General features: G+C 46.4%; 1 protein-coding gene across 1 annotated transcript in view; it reads right to left on the bottom strand.

The window, feature by feature from the left end:
- Positions 1–2,881: 2,881 nt before the first annotated feature.
- Positions 2,882–20,325, bottom strand: part of LOC311117971 (heparan sulfate 2-O-sulfotransferase 1-like) — a gene marked incomplete at both ends in the record, with an annotated part of 63,500 nt that continues 46,056 nt past the window's right edge. Inside the window, 6 exons of the mRNA XM_084192855.1 lie at positions 2,882–3,108; positions 3,782–3,939; positions 4,432–4,529; positions 5,171–5,309; positions 7,399–7,484; positions 8,875–9,107. Coding sequence (XP_084048981.1) covers positions 2,882–3,108; positions 3,782–3,939; positions 4,432–4,529; positions 5,171–5,309; positions 7,399–7,484; positions 8,875–9,107 — 941 coding nt within the window. The remainder of the gene's footprint in view (positions 3,109–3,781; positions 3,940–4,431; positions 4,530–5,170; positions 5,310–7,398; positions 7,485–8,874; positions 9,108–20,325) is intronic.

Here is a 20,325-nt window from a genome sequence, read left to right on the forward strand (position 1 = left end):
AGGCCGGCGGAAAATGTGACACAGTTAAGTATTTATTTCAAATATTTTAGGTTGTTTATAATAAGAAATGAATTTGAAAAAACAAAAACAAAGAAACGGTATACTGGCAGTTGAACAGATAAAGGTGTCAAATGAACGAGCGCAACACTCGGAACAAAGTGAACGGGAAGATGACATGAGATATCAAAAAGTGGCTTGGGGGGGGGGGTCTTGTATAATCATGCATCCCAAATGACACCCTATTCCCTATGTAGTGCACTACTTTAGACCAGGGCCCATAGTGCAGTGGTGAACAGTAGTGCACTACATAGGGAATAGGGTGTTATTTGGGAAACAGAACACAATGTTGTGATGAAGGCACTATCAAGCCTCTGATGTTTTTCTCTTCTTAGTGTAGCTCTCTCCCTAACGAGCTTGACCCCGTTACCAAAAACATTCTTAGGCATTAAAACATGTGACTAGACGTTCCCGATTTGCTCTTTTCCCCATGGGAACCAACACTTCCATGTCTGTAGATCTCTAAGGTGTATGCAACATGGTGGACGATTTACCACTGCGTATAGCTAACCAGACCCTTCTGATCTGCAAACACTAAAGGGTTAGGGCCAAGGGAGAGGGGTAGACAGCAATTTGGGACTGGCTGGGGTAAGTCTGTTATTTCTGGTAAACCTTGTATCAGCACACCCACTGTTGAGTCACAGCCACATACTGCTGCTGCATTCTAAACCTCGGGCTAAAAACGTGTTAATTATCCAGACAATCCCAACAAACTGATGAATGACACACATTTAGGACGTGCGGTGGTTAACATGTGAGAGACATCAGTCGATAAAAACAGTATGGAGATTTATCTTATAAAATCTGATAAATGTTTTCTCTGTGGGCTACAAATTACTAGATGTTAATGTTACAGACAACCAAAAGGTACAATGCTCAGAGAAGTCTTCCCAACCATTTGGTCCAGTACTTCAGAGAAGTCTTCCCAACCAGTTGGTCCAGTACATCATATATATGTCTTCCCAACCATTTGGTCCAGTACTTCAGATGTCTTCCCAACCATTTGGTCCAGTGCATCAGATATGTAGTGTGTAAATACACTATGTACTGTAGAGATATTTTCCCTATCCTCTCATGTGTTCAGTCTGTAAACCGTTAACAATGGATCTGGCTAAATATATACACACAATGTAGATGAACGACATCCCTTAAAACACACAGTCCTAGCAGCATCACACTGAGCTGAAGCCACTCTCGACAGCAGATGTGTTTAGTGAATAACCTTTCCCCCTTGTTAGTACCGTATCTCCCTTTCACAGTCACCCAGTTTAGGCATGAGCCAGCAATCTGTCCTTCTGACTCTTTGATCTGAAGTTATGTACTACAGATCAAAAGTCCGAATTTCTGACATACTCCCCGTTTTCTTTTTCTTTTGAATTGACCTTCTCATATGTTCTTTTATAAAAAAAACGAAACGTAAAAAAAGACTCAAAAGCTTTTGCTGGACGTCTTCCGGTGTGGTTGTGGTTAGTTAAAGGGGGGTTTTATTGACCTCTGACCTGCGTGTATATAGGGGCCCTGATAAATCCGCCATGTTGGATCTGGTTTCAATAACCTGTAGAAATGACCAGCTACAGAGAAGTACAGGACACAAAGTTGGATCTGGCTTAAATAACCTGTAGAAGTGACCAGCTACAGAGAAGTACAGGACACAAAGTTGGATCTGGCTTAAATAACCTGTAGAAATGACCAGCTACAGAGAAGTACAGGACACAAAGTTGGATCTGAGACCTGTTCAAACATCTTGTAGAAGTCAACAGCTACAGTGAAGAACAAGGAACCAATGAAACCAGCACAGTATTTCCCTATTCCCCCGTTACAGTACAGCTACACAGTAGGTTCCCATCCACACAGGTCAGACGCTGACAACCAGAGCAGAGTTCATCCAAATGACTGTTTACGATGGCATTCTTCAACGTGTGTGTAACAGGGTGAATATTGGTCCAGCTCTGCCATCTGAACTAACACAGACAGTAGAGTATATGACCTCATCAACATCCCCCCTGGCCTGATATTAACCCAGACCTCATCAACATCCCCCCTGGCCTGATATTAACCCAGACCTCATCAACATCCCCCCTGGCCTGATATTAACCCAGACCTCATCAACATCCCCCCTGGCCTGATATTAACCCAGACCTCATCAACATCCCCCCTGGCCTGATATTAACCCAGACCTCATCAACATCCCCCCTGGCCTGATATTAACCCAGACCTCATCAACATCCCCCCTGGCCTGATATTAACCCAGACCTCATCAACATCCCCCCTGGCCTGATATTAACCCAGACCTCATCAACATCCCCCCTGGCCTGATATTAACCCAGACCTCATCAACATCCCCCCTGGCCTGATATTAACCCAGACCTCATCAACATCCCCCCTGGCCTGATATTAACCCAGACCTCATCAACATCCCCCCTGGCCTGATATTAACCCAGACCTCATCAACATCCCCCTGGCCTGATATTAACCCAGACCTCATCAACATCCCCCCTGGCCTGATATTAACCCAGACCTCATCAACATCCCCCTGGCCTGATATTAACCCAGACCTCATCAACATCCCCCCTGGCCTGATATTAACCCAGACCTCATCAACATCCCCCCTGGCCTGATATTAACCCAGACCTCATCAACATCCCCCTGGCCTGATATTAACCCAGACCTCATCAACATCCCCCCTGGCCTGATATTAACCCAGACCTCATCAACATCCCCCCTGGCCTGATATTAACCCAGACCTCATCAACATCCCCCCTGGCCTGATATTAGCCCAGACCTCATCAACATCCCCCTGGCCTGATATTAGCCCAGTTCCAGCCTAGTTCCCTTTGGGGTAGATTTTCTCGTAGAAGAAGTTCTGGGCCAGCAGGTAGAGTTCCCCGTCCTTCTCCCGGACGGCGTGGGCCCGGACAAACTGGAACTGCTCCAGGGCAAACTCATAGAACTCGTTCTCCATCTTCCAGATGTCCGACTGCTGCAGCTTGGCGATGGACTCCTTGGTGGGTGGCTTCTTCTCTGTGGTCTTCCGCAGGTGTGACTTCTTACCTGGGAGCACACGGGGACAAGAGAGGATCAAGTTAGGGTCTAGCTATCTGACAGACTAGTCTTACCTGGGAACACACGGGGACAAGAGAGGATCAGTTAGGGTTTATGGAGTATCTGGCAACAGATGTGTGCGGCTTCTACAACTGGCTAAACACATTTACGGTCTTTCTATCCAACAGGCTACTCCTTCACTTAGCCTGCCCAAGTGAAGGAGAGGGATGTTTTCACCAAAATAGTAGGTTAGTCTGCCCAAGTGAACTAAATACTCGGTTAGTCTGCCCAAGTGTACTAAATAGTAGGTTAGTCTGCCCAAGTGTACTAAATACTCGGTTAGTCTTCCCAAGTGTACTAAATAGTAGGTTCGTCTGCCCAAGTGAACTAAATACTTGGTTAGTCTGCCCAAGTGTACTAAACAATCGGTTAGTCTTCCCAAGTGTACTAAATACTCGGTTAGTCTGCCCAAGTGTACTAAATACTCGGTTAGTCTGCCCAAGTGTACTAAATGCTGTTACCAGGAAGAGAGCAGAGTGTGGCTGCAGACCAGGGTCTGTCAGGAGGAGCGTGTCAGGACGGACGTGGTGCCACGGAGAGAAGGCAAGAACACTAAGGGTCAGGGTTTAGCTGCTGAGGTTAAGTGAGACGAACCAGGATACATTATGTGCCAGTACAGTACCTGTTTTGTAGAGGTCTGTGGCACCCTTGAAGAAGCGCGGTAGGGCTGCCTCCAGCATCATGATAAAGTCCTCCAGCTCCTCTGTCACCCCTACTAGCAGATATTCATTCAGCAGGTTGTACTTGGCCTGCTCCAGGGCCCACCTGCTACCCACGTTCCTATAGTACACACACACACACAACACATAGTTCACACTGTATCATTACATTTAGAATACTAATTTAATGGGATATCTGTGGTGTACACGCCGTTTAATGACAACAGATGACCTAATCATTACGTCATCAATGTGTTCTGATTAGTAACACAGTGACTAAACTAGTCCAAAGACCCCTAAGCCCCAGCCGGTGCAATGGGGATGAGTGGGTCTGAGTGTTGGCAGCCACGTTGGTACCCACCAGCACTGGCAGCCACGTTGGTACCCACCAGAACTGGCAGCCACGTTGGCACCCACCAGAACTGGCAGCCACGTTGGTAACCACCAGAACTGGCAGCCACGTTGGTACCCACCAGAACTGGCAGCCACGTTGGTACCCACCAGAACTGGCAGCCACGTTGGTACCCACCAGAACTGGCAGCCACGTTGGTACCCACCAGAACTGGCAGCCACGTTGGTACCCACCAGAACTAGCAGCCACGTTGGTACCCACCAGCACTCTGAGTAGTGTCCGCAGAAGAATGGGATCTGGAGCCACAGCTTCTCAGGGGCACAGTCAGAACCCCCTGCTGACACACATTCATCAAAGGTCTGAAACACACAGAGAGAGAGAGACAGAGAGAGAGACAGAGACAGAGAGACAGAGACAAAGACAGAGAGAGAGAGAGAGAGAGAGAGAGAGAGAGACACAGAGAGAGAGAGAGACACAGAGAGAGAGAGAGAGAGAGAGAGAGACACAGAGAGAGAGAGACAGAGAGAGAGAGACAGAGACAAAGACAGAGAGAGAGAGAGAGAGAGACAGAGACAGAGAGACAGAGAGAGGGAGAGAGAGACATCGACAGAGACAGAGAGAGACAGAGAGAGAGAGAGAGACAGAGACAGAGAGACAGAGAGACAGCGAGAGAGAGAGAGACAGAGAGACAGAGAGACAGAGAGAGCGAGAGAGAGACAGAGACAGAGACAGAGAGAGACAGAGAGAGACAGAGAGAGAGAGAGAGAGACAGAGACAGAGAGACAGAGAGACAGAGAGAGAGAGAGAGAGAGAGACAGAGAGACAGAGAGAGCGAGAGAGAGACAGAGAGAGAGAGAGAGAGAGAGACAGAGACAGAGAGAGAGAGAGAGACACACACACAAGCATGTCAGAAATAAGAGCTACACAGACACTCACTAGGTTCATAAGAAATCTTAAAAACACCATAGAAAACAAGTATCTTATATGTATGGAACAATACCTTTTTGTCGCCTTGTTTTCTCCGTCGAAGACCAGGCCTGTAGTCATCTCCAAACCTCAGGAAGTAGTAGTATGATACAAGGCGTTCTATAGGGTCCCGGACCACGTTGATGTAAACAGGTTTACCTCTCACCCCATACCTAATCAGAGGGCAAAATAGTTAGGATATTACCAGTACCTAATCACAATAGTTAGGATATTACCAGTACCTAATCACAATAGTTAGGATATTACCAGTACCTAATCACAATAGTTAGGATATTACCAGTACCTAATCACAATAGTTAGGATATTAGCAGTACCTAATCACAATAGTTAGGATATTACCTAATCACAATAATTAGGAATAGACACTACCGGTCAAAAATTTGGGCACACCTACTCATTCAAGTGTTTTTCTTTATTTTTACTATTTTCTACATTGTAGAATAGTAGTGAAGACATCAAAACTATGAAATAACACATATGGAATCATGTAGTAACCAAAAAAGTGTTAAACAAATCAAAATATATTATATGTTTGAGATTCTTCAAATAGCCACCCTTTGCCTTGATGACAGCTTTGCACACTCTTGGCATTCTCTCAACCAGCTTCATGAGGTAGTCACCTGGAATGCATTTCAATTAACAGGTGTGCCTTCTTAAAAGTTAATTTGTGGAATTTCTTTCCTTAATGCGTTTGAGCCAATCAGTTGTGTTATGACAAGGTAGGGGGGTATACAGAAGATAGCCCTATTTGGTAAAACACCAAGTCCATATCATGGCAAGAACTGCTCAAATAAGCAAAGAGAAACGACAGTCCATCATTACTTTAAGACATGAATGTCAGTCAATACGGAACATTTCAAGAACTTTGAAAGTTTCTTCAAGTGCAGTCGCAAAAACCATCAAGCGCTATGATGAAACTGGCTCTCATGAGGACTGCCACAGGAATGGAAGACCCAGAGTTACCTCTGCTGCAGAGGATAAGTTCATTAAGTTATCAGCCTCAGAAATTGCAGCACAAATAAATGCTTCACAGAGTTCATGTAACAGACACATCTCAACATCAACTGTTCAGAGACTGTGTGAATCAGGCCTTCATGGTCAAATTGCTGCAAAGAAACAACTACTAAAGGACACCAATAGGAAGAAGAGACTTGCTTGGGCCAAGAAACATGAGCAATGGACATTATACCGGTGGAAATGTGTCCTTTGGTCTGGAGTCCAAATTGGAGATTTCTGGTTCCAACCGCTGTGTCTTCGTGAGACGCGGTGTGGGTGAACGGATGATCTCCACATGTGTATTTCCCACCGTAAAGCATGAAGGAGGAGGTGTTATGGTGTGGGGGTGCTTTGCTGGTGACACTGTCTGTGATTTATTTAGAATTCAAGGCACACTTAACCAGCATGGCTACCACAGCATTCTGCAGTGATATGCCATCCCATCTGGTTTGGGCTTAGTGGGACTATCATTTGTTTTTCAACAGGACAATGACCCAAAACACACCTCCAGGCTGTGTACGGGCTATTTGACCAAGTAGGAGAGTGATGGAGTGCTGCATCAGATGACCTGGCCTCCACAATCCCCCGACCTCAACCAAATTGAGATGGTTTGGGATGAGTCGGACCGCAGAGTGAAGGAAAAGCAGCCAACAAGGGCTCAGCATATGTAGGAACTCCTTCAAGACTGTTGGAAAAGCATTCCAGGTGAAGCTGGTTGAGAGGATGCCAAGAGTGTGCAAAGCTGTCATCAAGGCAAAGGGTGGCTATTTGAAGAATCTCAAATATAAAATATACACTCTGTTTGGTTACTACATGATTCCAAATGTGTTATTTCATAGTTTTGATGTCTTCACTATTATTCCACAATGTAGAAAATAGTAAAAATAAAGAAAATCCCTTGAATGAGTAGTATACCTGTACCTCATCACAATAGATAGAAGTGAACTGCTAAAAGAGTAGCTGAACTTCTTTGGCGCTTTTGATTCACGCTCAACACATTTCACAAATACAGGACTAGTTCCACTTTCAGCCACAAGGTGGCAGCAGCCGTATGAGAAAATGAAGAGCAAAGATTCCCACACAGTAGAAGAAGTATACAAGTATAGCAGTAAAATCAAATAAGTAAATTAATAAATACTAAACCACCAATTCTAAAAGCCAAGACCTTCTTTCATGTGTCACATAAAATGTGTTCGTTACTCATCTGGATATAATTTAAGTAATGAAGATTGTGGAGGGTTTTACTTGGAGAAGTCGACAAAGGCCACATGTCCGTGGTAGAATCCAGGCTTCATCTCTCTCCAGGACGTCACGTTACGGACAAAACGCACCTGGAAGCACAATCAGAGTCCTAATCACACAAGCGGATTAGTTTGTCATCTAAGTCTATGCATGCCTGATACAGACAGACAGACAGACTTCTAACAACTCCCCTCTTGTCCCCATTACTTATCCCCTCCTTCCTTCCTCTTCTTCTGTAAACTGAAAAGTTTTGTTAAACGGTTCCCATTTTACTATTCCTTATTTTGGCGTAACTCTCTTACGCAAAGAGATAAGTTTAAAAGAATTTGGATTGATGTTCAATCAACACTACAGTCCCTTCTGGCCACAAGTTTCTCTCATCTCTGCAGGTGACACTTTAACAATGCTCAGATTCTCCCACCCACGTCGTATTGTCTGCACAGGGAAGAGACTGCAGTGAGAACAGACAGGTTATTACCTTGGCAGAGCAGAGGAGCAGACAGAAATAACACTATCCCGGCTCTAGCCAGAGGCTCCAAGGCACTTCCCCTGCTCTCTCGCTCTCTCTCTCTCTCTCTGTGTTTTCTCAACAGCAGTCACAGTGACAGTCTGTAATACACACGCACAGCCAGAAACAGACCAAACCCGTCAGGGCTATCAGAACACACCCAGACTAAACCCGTCAGGGCTATCAGAACACACCCAGACCAAACCCGTCAGGGCTATCAGAGCACACCCAGACTAAACCCGTCAGGGCTATCAGAACACACCCAGACTAAACCCGTCAGGGCTATTAGAACACACCCAGACTAAACCCTTCAAGGTTATCAGAACACACCCAGACTAAACCCGTCAGGGCTATCAGAACACACCCAGACTAAACCCGTCAGGGCTATCAGAGCACACCCAGACTAAACCCGTCAGGGCTATCAGAACACACCCAGACCAAACCCGTCAGGGCTATCAGAACACACCCAGACCAAACCCGTCAGGGCTATCAGAACACACCCAGACTAAACCCGTCAGGGCTATCAGAACACACCCAGACTAAACCCGTCAGGGCTATCAGAACACACCCAGACTAAACCCGTCAGGGCTATCAGAACACACCCAGACTAAACCCATCAGGGTTATCAAGATCAGACTAAACACTTCAGGGCTATCAGAACACAACCACACTGTTTGTCTGACCAGGGGCTTGATGAGGCAATACCAGGGTCAATATATGCAGGAGGGCTAAAAGAGACTAAGATCAGATTATATATTATTTATTATTATTTGTGTTCAGGTTTCCCCCAAAGACATTTGTGAAGTGCATGATGGATTCAAACTGAAGGATCCTTCCTTTCCCTCCAAATCATGCTGACATCATTCTACTACATGCTACTCCTGTTTAATACTCCTGTTTAATACTAAATGCTTGTGGATGCTTCTTGTGGAGGATTCTTTATAGAGGGCAGGTCTTAGCTACGTCCCCACCTGGTCTTGTAGGGACATGACAGGATTGTTCTTGGTGGTGTTGATGTGCAACACGTGGAAGTGGTTCTTCCCACAGAGATCGTAGGCGATGTTGGTGAACGATGTGCTGCCCGTCTTGGGTACCCTGTTATATATGATGACCACGTCCTCTGCCAGCGGCGGCGTGTCCCGTACGCCATCTTGGGTGTGGCGTCGCTCCACCTCCATCACCTCGTGTCTGGCGATGGTGCGCTCTGCAGGAGGGAGACGCAGGGGAAATTCAGATTCACACACTCAGAAAAGCTTTATTGTGCCAACATTAGGCAATTTAGTTAGCAATACAATGAACTGGTTTCACAATACAAAAAAAAGGGGGCTTCTGGGGGATAAATGATAAAGGCAGTGTGTGTACTGCTGGATAGACTGGAGTGCCACAGGGTACCAGCAGAGGGAGCTGGGGGCCTCAGGACGTGTACACAATTGCCTTCCATCTTCTATGACGAGTGCCTCCAGATAACCAGGCTAGTCAATTATTTGGGCCAGTGTTTTCGCTGAAGGTGTGACAGAGGGTGATAGAGAGGGTGAAGGACGGGCTTGTTTCAACGACGACAACACAGGCAGGACGATTCACACGTTCCGCTGGTGGCTAGCCCCTGTACAAACTGACAGTGTAATTACACAAAGCTGGTAATTGACCCATCCTTCCTCTACAGTAGATGGATGCCCACTTGTGCATAAAATAACCAGGTTCCATTATTGATCACAGCTTCCCAAGGCACCACACATCAACCCGAGAGCCTCCTGCAAGTGAAGCTTGTTTCTCTGTTAAGAGCCTTCTAAGACCAAAATGTCTCCATCATACTGTAGCAGAGGGATAGTTGTTTCAGTTCACACCACAGCTGTCTAAGACCGGAGGGTCTATATGCTATCTGTATCTCTAGCTCAGTCTGAGCTCAGAAAAACTGCTGCATCAAAATTCTCTCTCTCTCTCTCACACACACACACACACACACACACACACACACACACACACACACACACTAAGTGAGAACACACTGGGTAATGAATACACAGCAGAAGGCTCAGAAGTTCAGAAACCACTGGATCAAAAGAGCTGCTGCTGTCTACGGGCCTGTGGAGGGCAGACAGACTAAGTCCCCAGGCACCGTTCAGGCTCCACTCAGCTCCTGCCTCCCACTCTGCTTGTTTGCATACTCACTGATGCACTGCACTCTCTGCACTGCACTCTCTGCACTCCACTCTCTGCACTCCACTCCACTCCACTCCACTCTCTGCACTCCACTCCACTCCACTCTCTACACTGTACTCCACTCTCTACACTCCACTCCACTCTCTACACTGCACTCCACTCTCTACACTCCACTCCACTCTCTACACTGTACTCCACTCTCTACACTGCACTCCACTCTCTACACTGCACTCCACTCTCTACACTCCACTCTCTACACTGTACTCCACTCTCTACACTGTACTCCACTCTCTACACTCCACTCCACTCTCTACACTGCACTCCACTCTCTACACTCCACTCCACACTCCACTCCACTCTCTACACTCCACTCCACTCTCTACACTGTACTCCACTCTCTACACTGTACTCCACTCTCTGCACTCCACTCCACTCTCTACACTGTACTCCACTCCACTCTCTACACTGTACTCCACTCTCTACACTGCACTCCACTCTCTACACTCCACTCCACTCTCTACACTGTACTCCACTCTCTACACTGTACTCCACTCTCTACACTGTACTCCACTCTCTACACTGCACTCCACTCTCTACACTGTACTCCACTCTCTACACTGTACTCCACTCTCTACACTGTACTCCACTCTCTACACTGTACTCCACTCCACTCTCTACACTGTACTCCACTCTCTACACTGCACTCCACTCTCTACACTGTACTCCACTCTCTACACTGTACTCCACTCTCTACACTGTACTCCACTCCACTCTCTACACTGTACTCCACTCTCTACACTGCACTCCACTCTCTACACTGTACTCCACTCCACTCTCTACACTGTACTCCACTTTCTACACTCCACTCCACTCTCTACACTGCACTCCACTCTCTACACTGTACTCCACTCTCTACACTGTACTCCACTCTCTACACTGTACTCCACTCTCTACACTCCACTCCACTCTCTACACTGCACTCCACTCTCTACACTGTACTCCACTCTCTACACTCCACTCCACTCTCTACACTGCACTCCACTCTCTACACTCCACTGCGCTCTCTACACACCACTCTCTGCACTACACTATGCACTGCACTTACTGCAGGCAGGCATGTTCTCTGAAAATGAAAATCAAAAAGGAGGGAGTGGGGGGTGGTCGTGAGGCTCATCAGGCCAGCGAGCCGAGCACCGCACATCTTCACTCGTTAGCATGGCTTAATTATCTAAAACAACCTGCTCCTTCGCAACGCACAAACCCGTTTCCAGGTGATTAAGCCTTTGATGATAACATTGAGGAGAGGAGGCATAATTACAAGTGAAGTTTGTTTCTATTGTCACAGTCTGATGGGAGTTAATTACAGGTATGGCCTTGTCACTGTGTGTGTGTGTGTGTGTGTTTGGGGTGCTTCTGTCGCTGCTGCTGTCTCAGAGGACAGGCATTCTGCTGGCATCCTGCTGGCATCCTGCTCTCTGCTGGCATCCTGCTCTCTGCTGGCGGGCCTGCTCTCTGCTGGCGGGCCTGCTCTCTGCTGGCGGGCATGCTCCTGGCATCCTGCTCCCTGCTGGTGGGCCTGTCTGGGTCATTTCACCAATTCAGTGCCTTTTGAGAAGTGTAACTTGGTCTAATTTTAACATGTTCAACTTCATAAAAATATGATTTCCCATCTCAAAAGGTTAAATAAATAAAATACTATAGTAAGTGCCTATTAAGTGCCAAATAAAGTAACAGGGTTGACCGTAACAGGGTTGACAATTTCTCCTTAAATCAGTCATAAATCCCCTTGTGACAAGGGGAATGGAAGCTTGTTGTGTGCAACAGGGAGTGGCAATTGAATGCAAGCTCCAACAACAACAAAAATGAAATTGTTAAAACATTTCTAGCCTGTCTATCCATGGGTAACAGGGTTGACGTGTTATGCTCGACTCGCTCAGTTTTCCACCACAAAACACCAGAAAATGGCCAAAAAGAGTAGAACCAGATCACCTGCTGATTTGACCATTAGATGTTCAATGATTCTTTAGAAAAAAATATGAATAAAATGAAGTGTCACCATATTAAAGTGGTGTTCAGTTCACGTAACAGGGTTGACCTTAAAATGAGGGACAGACGTAAATGAATCACTAAATCACATGAAATAAATTATAATCTTCAGAAATGACTTTGTCAAAGCAACAAAATAACTAGGGCTTTACAATGACTGAAAACCTGCAGACATTTTGGGATGGAGTGGGCTAAAATCTTCCTAGACGTGATACAGGGTTGACAGAGGGACGTGAAAATTCTGAATTTTGGCAATTTAGCAAGCATTTATTCATATAAAAAATCTGATTTATTGAATTCTCCATGTGGTCTATATTAAAAGGGCACTTCATTTAATATAACAGGCTTTTACAATTCTATATTGGTGCAATTTATATTTAAATTATCAAAGGCATTCTTGGTGAAACGACCCATCTGTTGTACAACCAACATTGTTCCAGAAGACTAACACCAGTGTTCCAGGAGACTAGCACCAGAGTTCCAGGAGACTAGCACCAGAGTTCCAGGAGACTAGCACCAGAGTTCCAGGAGACTAGCACCAGAGTTCCAGGAGACTAGCACCAGAGTTCCAGGAGACAAACACCATAGTTCCAGGAGACAAACACCAGTGTTCCAGAAGACTAACACCAGTGTTCCAGGAGAGTAGCACCAGTGTTCCAGGAGACTAACACCAGTGTTCCAGGAGACAAACACCAGTGTTCCAGGAGAGTAGCACCAGTGTTCCAGGAGACTAACACCAGTGTTCCAGGAGACAAACACCAGTGTTCCAGGAGAGTAGCACCAGTGTTCCAGGAGACTAACACCAGTGTTCCAGGAGACAAACACCAGTGTTCCAGGAGACAAACACCAGTGTTCCAGGAGACAAACACCAGAGTTCCAGGAGACAAACACCAGAGTTCCAGAAGACTAGCACCAGAGTTCCAGGAGACTAGCACCAGAGTTCCAGGAGACTAGCACCAGAGTTCCAGGAGACAAACACCAGAGTTCCAGGAGACTAACACCAGAGTTCAAGGAGACTAACACCAGTGTTCCAGGAGAGTAGCACCAGTGTTCCAGGAGAGTAGCACCAGTGTTCCAGGAGACTAACACCAGTGTTCCAGGAGACTAACACCAGAGTTCCAGGAGACTAACACCAGAGTTCCAGAAGACTAACACCAGTGTTCCAGGAGAGTAGCACCAGTGTTCCAGGAGAGTAGCACCAGTGTTCCAGGAGAGTAGCACCAGTGTTCCAGGAGAGTAGCACTAGTGTTCCAGGAGACAAACACCAGTGTTCCAGGAGACAAAACACCAGAGTTCCAGGAGACAAAACACCAGAGTTCCAGGAGACAAAACACCAGAGTTCCAGGAGACAAAACACCAGAGTTCCAGGAGACAAACACCCGTGATGAATCTACTTAGGTGTGAGAGCTGCTTTGGAATATAGTCTCTCAGTCTCCACTCTCCCTTATCTGGGCTGAGACACCAGACTTGCATGCTGTTCTCAAAGTCCAAAGTAAACCAATAAAGTACCAAAGCATTCCAGGATCAGGAGTGGGGTATTTCCGACACTGAGAACAGATGGGAAGGAAGGAACACTGCTTTTACTGTGGCAGTAATGGAGAGGAATCCCGGTTAAACCAGTCTGAACTCTTAAGTGAAGCCAAATAATAGAGACTGTATCATGTCGTGCAGATCGGTACAACATACTCCAAGAACAGTAGGTATTAGAGAAGCTTCTCCTCAACCGTTCTGAACCCTGTATGTAGACCGTGACAACAAGGCAAGCCATCTCAGGCCTACCTAGAGTGGAGCAAACGCACCTAGCCTGACAAACGCCTGACACTGTTATACGATCACCTATTCCAGAGATGGGTCACTATCATATTGCTATATCATCTCATCTCAGCAGCACAGAGCGGACCTGTCCCAAATCGCACCCTATGGGCTCCGGTCAAAAATAGTCTACTATATAGGAAATAGGGTCTACTATATAGTCTACTATATAGGAAATAGGGTGTCATTTGGACTGCAGCCCAGAGTGATGGCCACACCGTCTGGCACTGTCACAGTCAGTCAGCTCCCTGTTGTGGAGTCCAGCTATCGATCCGCCTCTTTTTGATTTATTTAAGTTAAAAAAAGGTCAACCTTAGCCACAACGCTGAGCTATAGAACAGCATTTCAATGTGGATACATTTCTCTAGCTATTTGCACATGCAGTATTGTACTTGCAAGTACAGAACAAGTCTCCATCATCAAAAGTCAAGCCTATATTATCCTGTTTTAAAATCACTCTCAAGGAAAACATGAACATGTACAAGGGAGAAAACATAACAGCGACATCTGTCTGACACTAGCCCAAAGGGAGCAATTCTTATACTCTGCCTGGCCCTTAGTCACCACGCTGCATAACTCATGTTTCTGTCCTTAGGTTAACTGTGAGCAGAGAGCGGCACACATAACCCAAAACATTCCAGTGTCTTCAACGTTGCTGACGGAAGACTATCAGTGTTTCCTCTGCAGTAAAGTTACTGAATCTAGAGTTATGGACTGCATCTCAAATGGCACCCAGGGAGGGAGGGAGGGAGGGAGGGAGGGAAGGAGGGAGGGAGGGAGGGAAGGAGGGAGGACAAGCGAGGCAGTCCCCTTCTTATAGTGTTCCAGTCAGCCTCGGTGAAATATGAAGTCAACCAATTAGGTGTGTTTATTCAAGAGGCCTGCGCTACACTTGATCCTGATTAAAACAACAATCGACCGACCGGGAGTAGAAGTCTGTGTCAGCAGATATGCAGAGAAATGATACAAATCAAATTTGGAGCCGAGCCGTGCTACTCCCTTATCAAGAATAAAGAAGTAGCGAGCAGTGATCTATTGCAGATGAGCTCATAGAATAGCCTCCACATGCCTACTCCTTACACTTCAATGCTAACAAAAGGCAAACATTTGAATTTCAAGGAAATCTGGACCATTCAAACTGTAAATATGATATTCAAAAATATCATTAAAACAAGCTCTAAAACATACATCTGTGCTGAAGAGAGAGAGGCAGAGAGAGGCAGAGAGAGGCAGAGAGAGAGAGGCAGAGAGAGGCAGAGAGAGGCAGAGAGAGAGAGGCAGAGAGAGGCAGAGAGAGAGAGAGAGAGAGACAGAGAGGCAGAGAGAGGAAGAGAGAGAGCGAGGCAGAGAGAGAGAGAGGCAGAGAGAGGAGAGGCAGAGAGAGGAGAGGCAGAGAGAGGCAGAGAGAGAGAGAGAGAGAGAGGAGAGGCAGAGAGAGAGAGGCAGAGAGAGAGAGGCAGAGAGATAGAGGCAGAGAGAGAGAGAGAGAGAGAGGAGAGGCAGAGAGAGAGAGAGGAGAGGCAGAGAGAGAGAGGAGAGAGAGAGAGGAGAGGCAGAGAGAGAGAGAGAGAGAGAGGAGAGGCAGAGAGAGAGAGAGAGCAGAGGCAGAGAGAGAGAGAGGAGAGGCAGAGAGAGAGAGGAGAGGCAGAGAGAGAGAGAGAGAGAGGAGAGGCAGAGAGAGAGTTCTTTTGGAACTTCTGAGTGTAATGTTTACTGTTTATTTATTGTTTATTTCACTTTTGTTTACTATCTACTTCACTTGCCTTGGCAATGTTAACATATGTTTCCCATACCAATAAAGCCCTTAAATTGAATTAAATTGAGAGAGGAGAGGCAGAGAGAGAGGCAGGCAGAGAGAGAGGCAGAGAGAGAGAGAGAGAGAGAGAGAGAGAGAGAGAGAGAGGAGAGGCAGAGAGAGAGAGGAGAGAGAGGGAGAGAGAGAGAGGAGAGAAAGAGAGAGAAAGAGAGAGAAAGAGAGAGAGAAAGAGAGAGAGAAAGAGAGAAAGAGAGACAGAGAGAGAGAGAGAGAGAGAGAGAGACACAGACAGACAGACAGACAGACAGACAGACAGACAGACAGAGGAGCGGCAGAGAGAGAGAGAGAGGAGCGGCAGAGAGAGAGAGAGAGAGAGGAGAGGCAGAGAGACAGAGAGAGAGGAGAGGCAGAGAGAGAGGAAAGGCAGAGAGAGAGAGAGGAGAGGCAGAGAGAGAGAGGAGTGGCAGAGAGACAGAGAGAGGAGAGGCAGAGAGAGAGGAAAGGCAGAGAGAGAGAGAGAGAGAGAGAGGAGAGGCAGAGAGAGCGAGGAGAGGCAGAGAGAGAGAGGAGAGAGAGAGAGAGAGAGAGAGAGAGGAGAGGCAGAGAGAGAGGAGAGGCAGAGAGAGAGAGAGGAGAGGCAGAGAAAGAAAGGAGAGCCAGAGAGAGAGAGCAGAGGCAGAGAGAGAGAGGAGAGGCAGAGAGAGAGAGGAGAGGCAGAGAGAGAGAGGAGAGGCAGAGAGAGAGGCAGAGAGAGAAAACGTTCCAAAGACCATTGTACAGCTCCACCATATTCTATGCTAAGTTCAACCGATTTATGGGTATAAACATCCCCGTGGACAGCCATAATGGACCACCTATCGACCTACTCTTGACTTCCACAGTGGAGAATGTAAGGAGACAAACAAGACCAGTCATCATCAGGAAGAGATGAAAGACTGAGCAGGAAGGACAAGTAGCTTCCTCTCTCCCTCTCTGCATGAGCAGTTTGATGCTGCCCTGAACCGTGTCTTTTAATGGCCTCCATGGGATGTCAGATAAAAGGTACCCTCTACCCGGAAATACCCGACCTGTGTCGCTCTGGTTGCGTCCAAAATGGCACAATGACACATGTTTAGTTGTTTTGGCTCTGTACGCCAGCACTTTGGATTTGAAATGATACAATGACTATGAGGTTAAAGTGCAGACTGTCAGCTTTAATTTGAGGGTATTTTCAAATCATATCGGGTGAACCATTTTGAAATTACAGCACTTTTTGTACATAGTCCACCCCCCATTTTAGGGGACCAAAAGTATTGGGACAAATCCACTTATGTGTATTAAAGTAGTCAAAAGTTTAATATTTTGGTCCCATATTCCTAGCATGCAATGATTACATCAAGCTTGTATCATTTCAAATCCAAAGTGCTGGAGTACAGAGCCAAAACAACAACACATTTGTCACTGTCCCAATAACTGTTGTAGCGCACGGTTGTGCACTACTTTTAACAGAGCCTTACGTTTGGGACACACCCTCTACCACAGGACACAAGGGGATAAGCACACAGCATTCTGGGAGGTGGTGGACAGGCAACGATGAATAAACGGCTACAGTCGCTTGGTCCTTTTGATCGACACAGTGACTCTAAAGTTGTTTTGGGACAGAGCACAGCTGCTTAGGAAAATGGGAAACTTCAGGACTAACTGCATTTGGGACATATTTATTGGTTTATTCAGACATACCTTAATTTGTTTGGTTCCATGGAGATATACTTTAGCGCTTTCTATTAAGTTAATGTTTCTAGAGCTGGTCAGCGGTCACAATTCACCAGACAAACCCGACATGTCAGCAAGGTGAATTTAGGACAAATTCTGACAAGATTTTGATCCATGGTTTGGGACAAAAGCCATGTTAGTCCCAAACCTGGAGCTGCTGCACATTGGGACGTCACCCGTTCACCCTGCTGTCATCTAGCCACCTGTCCCCATCACTCAGCATGACCTGATCCAGGAGTCCCCAACTAGATTCAGCCGCGGGATGATTTTCTCTTGGAGTGGGTGGTCGGGGGGGGCGGGGCGGGGGAACATAATAATAAATAATTTGATGCAAGAAGCTCAAACAAGATACTGTATTTGCCAAAAATATAATAATTTCTAACCTTGATTACATTGGTACACGATCACATCTCTATGAGTGGAAATACATTTCCTATATTACAATTATATTTACCTGAATTCCTAGTGATTTTACATTATTTTATGATCAAAAAGTTTAACAAAACAAATCCCCCCCCCCCCCCCCCAAATAAAAAAAAGTCATAAATACATATTAACTTTTTATTTTTATTTGATTTTTGCACCGAAAACTTTGGGGGGGCAAAATAAAATAGTCCGCGGGCCGCTGACGATCCCTGACCTAGTCTAACCACAGTCAATGTCACCAACATAAAGACTGGTGAAACCACAACCACCGTGCTGCACCCTCAGAAATAGAGACTGAAACAGGCGACCAACATTGTGCTCTTGAGGAAATTAGGAGTCAGTTTAGCATTTTGAGCCAACAGATCTGTTCATCTATCAGTTTCCACTGAAACATCTCACTCTCATCACGATATCTAGCTGACTGACTCAAAACGCCACCAGCCTGCATGATGATGCATGATGTTTAGGCTACTGCAATGCTTAAAAGCATATTTAACTAAAGCAGGAACCTCTTCCTGGTCCTTCTCCCTCCCAGAGGAAGATCTCAAAAAAGAGCCTCAGTGAATCCGTCTTCTGACTCAACACTGGCATGAAATACTCATCCCAATTAAGAAGCTTCCTCTCTGATGAAATCTCATCTCACAGCCCACCATGTCTGAACACTAGCGTAGGGCTAACCCCCGTCTCACCCAGTCCTCACCTCTCCTCTCCTCCCCCATCTCCTCACCCCCTCCTCCTCCCTCAACCCCGTCCCCACCCCCCCCTCCTCCTCCCTCAACCCCGTCCCCACCTCCTCCTCCTCACCCCCTCAACCCCGTCCCCACCCCCTCCCTCCTCAATCCCTGCCAGCCTGCCCTGAACCCTGTCAAATCACCAGACAAGACCTCTCTAATACTTGTTCCCAATTAGAGAGTGTTACGCTTCCCACTGTATAGCATGGGGGGGGGGGGGGGGGGGGGAACAGACAGTTTAATGAAATTACAGAAGACTACTGGGAGCAGAGAACAAGAGGGAGGGAAAAATCCCTTACATATTGTGCTCTGGCCTAATTATTCTGTTTCCTGTACCCAGCCGTAGGGGCTCTGTACTTTCCTTCCTTCCGCAATGACCAGAAGACTAATGATTTAGCAGAAGTCTAGGAATCTTCAAAAATGCTTTGATAAATGAGTGAAAACATGTGTCCACACATTATCGTGGCCTGAAAACACATCTGATGCACAGACCAACATCACTGGTGAAACGTGCACAGGTTGGGCGCAGCAGAAACAGGAGTCCCCAAAATGAACCAAGCTTTTGACCAAACAAACTGCCCATTTTCCAAATGGAACCAACCTGTGTGACTCATCTTTCAAGAACTTTGTCTTGTTTCGCTCTCCTCCAGTCGTGATGTCCAGTTCTTTGGAGCCCAGATCACTGGTGATGCAGAGGTAGACCAGACTTGTCCAATTTCACTTAATGTCACCGTTTGGCTGCCTGTCACTGCATGCCCCAGGCGTGAGGCTAACGTGTCCCCCGAAGCATGCAACTGTGGATCAGGTGAGGGGCTGAGGAGGGCCACCGTGTAACTCCTGCCCCCCACTGTCCCCCGAGGGGAGAGCAGTGACAAGGGCTGCGTCCCGAGGGGACATCCTATTATTCCCTATATAGTGCACTACTTTTGACCAGGTACCTATGGGCCCTATAAAGGGAATAGGGTACCATTTGGGATGCATTTCCAGATAAGAGGAAGATCACAGTTGACAGCTGGAAACAAGGATGTAAGCAGTTCTCTGAAGACATTTCTTCAGGACTAAACTGAAGATGCGGTTGCAGCAGCAGACAGACAGTTCATGGTTTAAAAAACAGGGTCTCCGAGAGGCTGAGATCAGAGGGGAAAATCTGGGATTGGTACATAATTGCTTTTAAGTGGCGGGGTGACCGCTTTGTTGTTGTTTGAATCCCAGCTTGCCCCTTTAAAAAGGAGACATGTTATATATATATATATATATATATATATATATATATCTTGTCCTCTGGAGGTGTCTGACATGTTGAGATCCATGTCTTACTGAGCCCCGGTGCCACCGACCAGCCGGCCCAATTAACAGGCATCTGGTGGAGGGTGTTAAGACACCAGGCTGGAGTCACAGGGTCAAACACATGGTGGTGCGGTTCTCATGTCCTCAGGCTGTGGGGTGAAAGGTGGCAGCTGGTGTGTTGTGTTAGAAGAGAGATGACCAGTATCCCTCAGAGAGTATTCATTCAATACTGATGTTCTATGCTTTGTCAGAACATCAATAAGCTGGTTGGAAAATTGTGTCCCTCTGGGTTCTATTGAGGAGCCTATGCTTTTTAAGATATGTTTTATAATTAGCACGGTGGGGGTTTAAATGTACAATGAACAAAAATATAAACGCAACATGTAAAGTGTTGGTCCCATGTTTCATGAGCTGAAATAAAAGATCCCAGAAAGTTTTCAGACACACAAAAA

This window comes from Coregonus lavaretus, assembly GCF_964263955.1.
Source record: "Coregonus lavaretus genome assembly, contig: HAP1_SCAFFOLD_1281, whole genome shotgun sequence".
Classification (NCBI taxonomy): domain Eukaryota; kingdom Metazoa; phylum Chordata; class Actinopteri; order Salmoniformes; family Salmonidae; genus Coregonus; species Coregonus lavaretus.